Source organism: Nannospalax galili, unplaced genomic scaffold (genome assembly GCF_000622305.1).
Source record: "Nannospalax galili isolate Female #2095 unplaced genomic scaffold, S.galili_v1.0 scaffold529, whole genome shotgun sequence".
NCBI classification, from domain to species: Eukaryota; Metazoa; Chordata; class Mammalia; order Rodentia; family Spalacidae; genus Nannospalax; species Nannospalax galili.
The window spans coordinates 1,821,720-1,831,107 of NW_008360309.1; the positions used below are offsets into that span (position 1 = coordinate 1,821,720).

A 9,388-nucleotide genomic window follows, 5' to 3' on the forward strand; every position below is an offset into this window, starting at 1 on the left:
TCCTCTGCAAGAGCAGTCAGTGCTCTTAACCGCTGAGCCGTCTCTCCAGCCCCTAGTTATTTTTTTTTAATATTTTATTATTTTTCTTTTATATGCATGTATGTAAGTGCACCTGTGTCATGCAATGCCAGAAGAGGTCAGAAGACCTGGAACTGGAATTTTTGATGGTTGTTAACTACCCGGTCCTCTGGGTAGAACCTGGGTCCTCTGCTAGAGTAGCCAGTGCTCTCAACTGCTAAGCCAGCTCTCCAGTCCCTCGTTTTAGTTTTTAAGACAGGGTCTCACTATGTAAGTCAGGCTGGCCTGAAACTCCTGATTCTCGTACCTCAGTCCCCTGCTAGGAAGACAGGCATGTGCACCACACCCAGCACTTTCTGGTTTTTGGTTCAGTTTTTGTTGTTATACTTTTTTGGGGTGAGGGTTGGTTGGCTTTTTTGTTTGATTCTTTGCCTGAAACAGGGTCTCCCTATAGTCAAGCTGACATGGGACTCAATATGTAAACCATGCTGGCCTCAATCTTATAGACACCTGCCTGCCTTTCTGCCTCTGGAGTGCTGGGATTAAAGGCATGTGCCACCTTGCTGGGAAGTTTGCTTTGTTTTTGTATGTATATGTGTGTGGCGTGTGTGCCTGTGAGCATGTATCTCCTACGTGTGTGCATGTGTAGAGGTTCAAGGCTTAGGTCAGCGTCACCTCAGTTCTGTTCTCATTCACTGAACATCTCACATGAGCTCAGAGCTCACAGATCCGCTAATCTGGCCAGTCTGCTTGCTCCCAGGCATTACAGCTCAGACTGCCATACCCACCCCGCATTTCTGTGGCTTCTGGGGACCTGAATCCAACCCTCATGCTTTACCCACTGAGCCATTTCCCAGTCCTTCTTTCTGACTTCTAGAGACAGCCTGACTTGGAACTCACAGCTATTCTCCTGCCTCAGTCTGCCAAGTGCTAGATGCCAGGCAGGTGCCAACCACACCCAGCCTCACATTTGTTTTGTACTACTGCGGACTAAATTCAGGACTGTGGGTGTGGGTGTGGTATGGCTCCCTGCCTGGCTTGCTGGTTCCAGCCCCAGGGCTGAGAGAGACTCAAATGTAGCAACATTTGAAGGGAGTGTCATCCCCAGCAGGACATGTGCCCCTCGGCTGAGGTACTACAGGACTGGATTTACGCTGAGTCAAGGGTAGGCAAGTTTTGGGTCTATATGGACCTCTCCTAGCATTTCATCTGTTTGTTGTACAAGTTCAAAATTGCTGGTCATGAGGTCCCCACTCTGCCCCCATCATGATCAGAGTTGGGACACTGGGTCACCTCCCTATGCAGCTGATGGGGTTCAGCTCCTCAAACAGGCAGTGTTTCTGTTCCCAGGGAAGAACCACAGGCTGCAAGGGTCACGGAGGAACCTTCTATTGTGGACAAAGTTCTTCCATGGGAAGCTCACTCATGGAAGCTCACCACACTGAGTGTGGTGGTGGCCAGGGAAGATCAGGAGTTGCAGGCCAGCCTGAGCTACATACCTTGTCTCAAAATCCACAAGAAGGGCCACACTGGGACCCAGTCAGTAGAGTGCTTGCCTGGCATGCACAAGATCCTGGATTCATCCCCAGCACTACATGGCCTAGATGTAGTGGGCATCCCTGTCATCCCAGCCAGAGGTGGTGGCAGGAGGATCAGGAATTGAAGGTCAGCCTTGGCTACATAGTCAGTTGGAGGCCAGCCTGGGTACATGAGACAGTGTCTCAAAAACAAAACAGCAGCCGGGTATGGTGGCACACGTCTTTAATCCCAGCACTCAGGAAGCAGAGGTAGGAGGATCTCTGTGAGTTCAAGGTCAGCCTGGTCTATATAGTGAATCCAAGCCAGCTGTGGCTATAGGGAGAACCTGTCTCAAAAAAAAAAAAAAAAAAGCCAAACAACATCAACAACAACAACGAAAAACACCAAAAATTATGGGTTAAGGGGCTGGAGAGATGGCTCAGTGGTTAAGAACACTGAATGTTTTTGCAGAAGACCCGGGTTCGAATCCCAGCTAACAACTGTCCATAACTCCAGTTCCAGGGGATCTGACAGCCTCTTCTGTCCTCCGTGGGCATTGCACAACACGGTTGCACTTACCTACATGCAGGCGATACACACATACACATAAAAATATAAAAATTAACAAAAAATATATGGGTTAAGAATCCAGGCTGGCTGTCCACTCTGTTTCCTGAGTATGAAGGGGGTGTGGCCTGGCCAGCTGTGAATTTGGTAAGGGTCTCCCTAGGATGTAGGCAGTTTCTCAGTGGCCTCCTGGACTCTCAGAACAACCCTGAAACTTCAGACCCTTTTCAGGCTCAAGGCTCTGTGTGTTCAGGTGGTCCTCCTATCATCCTCCCGGCCTTTGCACCTGTCATGCCTTGCCCCAAATCCCTCTTGTCTCCTGTTCTCTCCCCCATACCCACTTAACGCCCACAGATCTCAGCTCAATGTCTCCCAATGGAGTGGCCTTTACCCAGCTGCCATTATTTGATAGGCTTTCACGGTGTTCATTCATTCCACACACATTTCCTGAAGATTCCTCAGCACCTCACACTGTTTGAAATCCCTACCTCTGAGGATCTCTCACTTTACTGTGACACGCAGGAGAAATTACATATTTTGGAGACTGAAAGGGAGGACATAGCGCGGGGGGGAAAGGGAGGGTTTGAGGGGTCGGCTGCAGTTGGCTGGCACAGCCAGTGCAAAGGTCCCGGGGTGCAAGCCGATGCTCGAGCGCCCCCCAGCGGCCATCGGAGGCAGCACGGGTCCCAGCGCGGCAGCGTCGAAGGTTCGAGCTCCGCTCACACGCGCTCCCCACTGGGACCTCGGGCGCCGGTTCTCTGTGCACCGCCTGCCTGCGGTTGTGGTGCTCAAGCCTGGAGGAGACGTGGTGACGCGCGATGCGGCGGATGAGGTCCTACGCCTGGGCCCCGCCTGCTTCGCCAACTGGCAGGAGGCGTCCGAGCTGCTGGACCGCAGCTTCCTGCAGCCGGAGGACCTGGTCGGCTCACCGGAGCCTCACCGAGCCGCTGCGGCGCCGCAGGTACCTAGTGGAGAAGGAACAGCCCGGCACGCGAGCCGCGGGCGACCAGCGGGGCGGGGTCAGCGAGAGGGCGGGGCTCTTCTGGCCCTCCCCCCCAGGTGATGATCCCCTGCTGGGCAGCCAGGTGGAGGGAGGGACACTGCAGCCCAGGCTGGCCTGGAACCGGCCATTCTCCTGCCTCAGCCTACTGAGGGCCTGGCGATGACCAGCCAAGGAAGACCAGGAGTCTTGTCTCCCACGTCTCCCCTAGTCTTTAAAGGAACCTGGGGATCCCCGTGAACTGTTTGTGAGGTGCTAGAGATGGAACCCACGACTTACTACATGGAGGCTAGGCAAGCACTCTACCAACTGAGCTTCAACCCCAGCCTCGACGCCCTTGTCCAGCTGGATGTTGGGACACACACCTGTCATCTAACCCAGCGCGAGAGGCGAGAGATGGGGACGATGGGATGACTTAGCAGGTAAAGGTGCAGTCAAACCCGACGACTTTAGTTCGATCCCCTCGATCCCCGGAACCCACGTGGTAGAAGGAGAGACCCAGCTCCAACAAGTAGTTCCCTGACCTCCACACGCACACCGTGGTACTACACCCCTCCCCCAAATACATAAATGTAAGAATGCAGGCAGAAGAATCAAGAGTTCAAAGTCATCTTTGGATACATAGAGAGCCCCAAGCCAGCCTGGGCTACACGAGACCCTGCCCTAAAGAAAGCGAACGAAAAAAAAAGCTCAGTCTAGGTAGAGCCACTTCTAGGCTTTGAGAGTTCTCTAAATCAACAAAGTTGACATGATAAGCTGAAAAACTGGACTAATCACTTCGCTTAGCCTACGCCGCCCCCTGACGGTGGAACGAAGAGCTTGTGCGCTAGGGGCGTGGCTAAGCATGCAAATTAGCTATAAACCCCTCTCCCTGCATCCAATCCCAGGAAGCCTGCCTTCCCAAAGTAAGAATCTGACTAGATTAGGGGTGAAGGCTGCGAGTCAGAGGAGTCAGGATCCAACGAGCTTTGCCTCTACCTCCATCCCCAACCTGGAGTCAGTCGGGAGGTAAAACTGAAGCTAGGGAAGGAAGGGTGTAGCCCACTTGCCTCCAAGCCTGACGACCTCAATTCATCCCTGGGACCCACTTGGTAATAGGAGAGAACCGACTCCCCAAATGTTCTCTGCCCAATCTGCCCCCCCCATAAAGAAATAAATGTGGGGATTGAAGAGATGTCTCAGTGGTTAAAGGCACTGGCTGCTGTCCCAGAGGACCAGGGTTCGAGTCCCAGCACCCACATGGCAGCTAAAAACCATCCTTAACTCCAGTTCCAGAGGATCCGACGCCCTCTTCTGTCCTCCACGGGCATTGCGAGACATGGGTGCATTTACACACATGCAGGCAAAACATATACATAAAAAAATTTTTTTTTGAGACCGGGTCTCCCTGTAGCCCCAGTTGCCCTGGAACTCACTATGTAGACCAGGCTGGCCTTGAACTCACAGAGATCCGCCTGCCCCTGCCTCCAGAGTGCTGGGATTAAAAGGCATGTGCCACCACGCCTGGCACATGTAAAATTTTTTAAAAGAAATAAACAGCTGCACGCCTTTAATCCCAGCACTCAGGAGACAGAGGCAGGCGATCTCCACGAGTTCGAGGACAGCCTGGTCTACATAGCAAATCCAGACCAACTTAAAAGAAGGAAGACAAAATTTTTATTAAAAATAAAATAAGAAAGCCTCACCCATCCCTGTGTGAGTACAAAAATAGTACACTTGCCATGGAAACCCATTTTGTAGTTCCATGGAGAGTTAAAATGGAGGTATCAGCAACTCCACTTATAGAACTAAACTACTCCAAAGAGTTGAAGGCAGAGGCCCTGACACTTGCATATTACTGTTCATAAAAATATAGTGGACATTTGACAAAAGGGAGACACATCCCAAATGTCCATCTACAGACAAATGGACCAACCCACGTGTGGCATATTCCCATAGTGAAATATTGCTCAGCCATAAACAAGAACAAAGCACTGGCACAGGCTACAACACCGGGTGCTGAGTGACACAGACTTAGCAATGTGCGATCCCACTGACAGGCAAACCCACAGAGACAGGAAGCAGGTCAAGGTTGCCAGGGATCCAGGAGGAAAGTGAGGCGTAGTGATCGGATCTTTCTTAAGGACATGCAATATTCTCCAACTGTACAGTTGGAGATGGGGTCGCACGATACTGCGAACATGATGAAATCGCTGATGAAACAAATGGTCACTACAGGACCTCAGTTTGCAGCCCCAGCTGGCCTGGAACTCCCTATGGAGACCAGACTGGCCTCGAACTCACAGGACTCCGCCCGCCTCTGCCTCCCAAGTGCGGGGATTAAAGGCGTGCGCCACCACGCCCGGCTCTATTTTGGCTTTTTAAAGACACTGTCTTGCCACTGGCTACAATGCTCTTGCTTTAGCCCAAGAAGGGCTGGGAAGACAGGCCTGTGTTCATTCAAATGTGTTTGCGTAAATATAATAGAAACGGTGTTTAGGGTAGTGGGGAAGGTCCTGTATGAACTTGCAGAGCTTCCGGGATGGATAAATCCAGCTTCCTTTCCTGGACACCCTGTAGGGATTCACGCCTTTCCCGCCTCCTGAGTTCCCAGCAGAGTCCCACCCCGCCCCGTGCCCTGCCTACCTAGACCCCACCCCTCTGTGCTGCACCCCTCTAAGCCTCGCCCCTTCGTGCCCCTCCAGCAGGCCCCACCCACACCTTTGCTCGTCGGTGCACTCCCAGTCAGGCCCCGCCCCTCTAGCCCCGCTCCTGGCTACCTCTTGGGCTGCGGGGGCTCCTTGCCTCTCCCCAACGCCTGCAGCCAGGCCCCGCCCTTTCCCCCTCCCTCTCCTGCACCTGCAGCCTGGCTTCGCCCTTCCGACCCCGCCGACCAGGAGACTGTGCACGCGGGCCCCCCAAAAGAAAACACTTTCTTTCAACTTTACGGGGAGACTCCATGTCCCCATCCTGGACCAGCCCAGGCACCCCAGTCCAGAGGCTCCTGGAGCCTCTGACCCAACCTTGGGACCCCCAAGCCCTGTAGCCGCTCCTTTCGGGATCTCCGGGCCGCACTCCTCCCCGTGCCCTCTCGCCTGCCCAGGCCCGACCATGGCCCACTCGTACTGCGGTCGGGTGCTGGCCGCGCTGACCCTGCTGGGCATCCCCGCCGCCGTGCTGGCCGCTCTGGCCTCGCAGCTGCTGTTCCAGCTGCAGGAGGGGCGCGCGGAGCTGCGGGGTGAGCGCACCGACGGGCTGCACCCAGAGCTGGGCTCTGGCCGGGGGCTGCCTGAGGACACGGCCGGGGCGCTGCTGCCGCTGGCTGCGGCGCTGGCCGCGCTGGCGCTGGTGCTTGGCCTCACCTGCCTGCTGCTAGTCGCGCTCTGCGGACACCTGGGTGCCCAGCTGGCGCCAGGGCCCGGCCCGGGCAGGTAGGACAGCTGGGGCTTGTTATTTGCATCTGTGGAGCCTTTCATCGCTGACATCACCTTGCAGACAGGGAAACTGAGGCTCAGAGAGATCTAGAGGCAGCTGTCTCTTCATCCGCATAGTGCAGATAAAATACTTAGCAGAGAAGCGCAGCCCGCTCCCCCTCCACTCCCCGCTGGTACGGGGGATGGAACCCTGGGCCCCAGGGCTTGACTCATGCCAGTCAAGCACTCTGACCCGTACCCCAGGCCTTGGACTCCCCACTTTGAACAACTTTTCAGGCAGAGTCAATTGCCTGGCTGGGATGGGAGCCCGCTGGATTTTAATTTGACTTAGATGCGGTCCATAACCTACCCTGGGACCAGGTAGTTAAGGACTTGAGCTCGCGGGGAGCCATTACATGACAACTCCACCTGGAGCAACTGGTGTCAGTGAGGAGCCCGGATGCTGCCAAGGACACCACTTGTCCTGCCTTGACTCTCTCTCCAGGATGCTGTAGACTGAATCCTGATTCGATCCAAGACTGGGTGGATTCAAGCAGATGGAGGCTGGATGGATGAATGGGAGGGAGGGAGGACGGATGGATGGATGGATGGATGGATGGATGGATGGATGGATGGATGGATGGGAGGATGGATGGGAGGATGGATGGATGGATGGGAGGATGGATGAGAGGATGGATGGATGGGAGGATCGATGGATGGATGAGAGGATGGATGGATGGGAGGATCGATGGATGGATGGGAGGATCGATGGATGGATGGATGGGAGGATGGATGGGAGGATGGATGGGAGGATGGACAGATGTATGTGTGGGTGGAAGGGTGGGTGGGTGGATGGATGGTAGGTGGATGGATAGTGGATGGGTGGATGGGTGGATAGGTGGATGGATGGGTGGGTAGGTGGAGGGATGACTCCCTCCTCTGCCCTGGTTGTCACCAGGTCACTGTGCTTTACCTCCACCCTGGCCTCCCTTAGGTGGCCCCTTCCACTGACATCCTCCTCTCCTGGTCCCCTCCCCCAGGTCTGACTGGTTTTTCCACGACTGCCATCTCCTTAGGCATGCTGCTCTTGGCCTGTTCTGCTGTGGGGTCTCTGTGTACTTAGCAGGTGTGTGCAGGGACTCAGCAGAGGGCAGTGTATCTGGGGCAGTGCTTGGTGTTGTGTGCCCCTTATTGGGGTCAATTATGGTGTTAACATGCCTGAGTTCAACCAGGGGCTCCAATATTCTCCCTCTGGGATCTTGATCATAGTCTGTGCCTCAGTTTCCCCATCAATTCAACAGGAGTGATTACTGTCCTGCTTCTTAGAATAGACAGAAGATTCTCAGGCAATACCCAATATTTATTTGTTATTACATTATTTGTTTACTTTTTTGAGACAGGGTCTCATGTATACCATACCATCCTGGAACTAATTTTATTGTCAAGGATGACCTTGAAGTTTTCTTTTTAAAACTTTTAAATTTTTAAAAAAATTTTGTGTTTATAGCCAGGCATGGTGGTGCACACCTTTAATCCCAGCAGAGGCAGAATGACCTCTGTGAGTCCAGGGCCTGCCTGGTCTACATAGCAAGTTCCAGGCCAGCTGGGGCTATAGGGAAACCCTGTCTCAAAAAAAAAAGCAACAAAAAAATTATGTTTATGAGTGTTTTTGCCTACACATATGTAAGTGCACCTGTGCTGTGCAATGCTAGAGGAGGCCAGAAGAGGGCCTCAGATTCCCTGGAACTGGCATTATAGACAGTTGTTAGTTGCCTTGTGGGTGCTGGGAACCAAACCTGGGCCCTCTGCAAGAGCATTCAATGATCTTAAGTGCTGAGCCATCCTGGCATTATGCATTACAAAGCACCTGGCCTTGAACTTCAAATCCTCCTGCCTTCATGTCCTGACTGAGGGTGACAGATGTGCCTCACCAGGCCCAGCTTTGTAAAAAAAAATTTTATTGTATTGTTTATTTACTTATGGGGGTGCATGCGTGTGGAGGACAGAAGACAGCTTTGGGGAGTCGGTTCATTCATTCCACCCTGTGGATCTAGGGGATTGAATGAGAGTCGTCAGGCTTGGCAGCAAGCGCCTTTACCTGCTGGGCCATCTTGCTGTCCCACATCCCACTTTTTGTCAACACTTCTGATTCACTCTCTACAATCTCAATGCATCTCACTTGCTAACAAAAAGGTTGGTGATCTAGAGAATAACATATTTGTTGTAAAATATAAGAAAAATGTTTAATGAGGAAAAAAGAAAAAAATTAAAAAGGCAAAAAAAAAAAAAAAAGTTACATTATCCTGGCCTCATTAAGGGTTAAATTGAGACATCTTTCACTTCCAATTTCAGTGCTTTTTGAGGTGAGCTCATTAGGTATGGATTCCCAAACTGGGTCAGGGAAACTTCCACTCATCTGTAATCAGAGTCAAAAGAGTGATTGAAAAATAAAGACAACAACAAAACCCTTTCAAAATTTGTAGAGCCAAGTAAGTCCTTGGCACCTTTATGTGAGTTAGGAAGGAAAGAGAAAGGAGATGCCTAAGTCCACACCCAAGATATCTGGGGCCCACAGCCCAAGGCAAAGCTCCGGGGTCCAGTTACTGGCCCAGCATAGAGCAGGGGGATCACCTTCCACCAATCACAGTTGCCAAACACGATCTTATTAACATACCACTGTGAACTGGGGGCATGGCTTAGTCCCAAAGGCTTTGGCTAGCTAGTGTAAGGCTCTAGGGTTCATGCCCAGCCCTTTTTTTTTTTTAAATATTTTTATTTTTTATTTTTTATTTTATTTTTTTTTTGGTCTTTTTGAAGCATGGTCTCCCTGTAGCCCCAGCTGTCCTGGAACTCACTATGTAGACCAGGCTGGCCTTGAACTCACAGAGATCTG

General features: G+C 52.4%; 2 protein-coding genes across 2 annotated transcripts in view; both read left to right on the top strand.

Moving 5' to 3' along the window:
• The window catches only part of Nxnl1 (nucleoredoxin like 1), a 5,729-nt gene extending 2,474 nt beyond the window's left edge, over window positions 1-3,255 (top strand). The window contains 3 exon segments of the mRNA XM_008824688.1: window positions 2,841-3,021; window positions 3,023-3,162; window positions 3,248-3,255. Of these exon segments, the coding sequence (XP_008822910.1) occupies window positions 2,841-3,021; window positions 3,023-3,162; window positions 3,248-3,255 (329 nt within the window).
• Window positions 3,256-6,193: 2,938 nt separating this feature from the next.
• Tmem221 (transmembrane protein 221) overlaps window positions 6,194-9,388 on the top strand; it is a 10,444-nt gene continuing 7,249 nt past the window's right edge. The window contains exons 1-2 of the mRNA XM_008824601.1: window positions 6,194-6,513; window positions 7,536-7,621. Coding sequence (XP_008822823.1) covers window positions 6,194-6,513; window positions 7,536-7,621 — 406 coding nt within the window. The remainder of the gene's footprint in view (window positions 6,514-7,535; window positions 7,622-9,388) is intronic.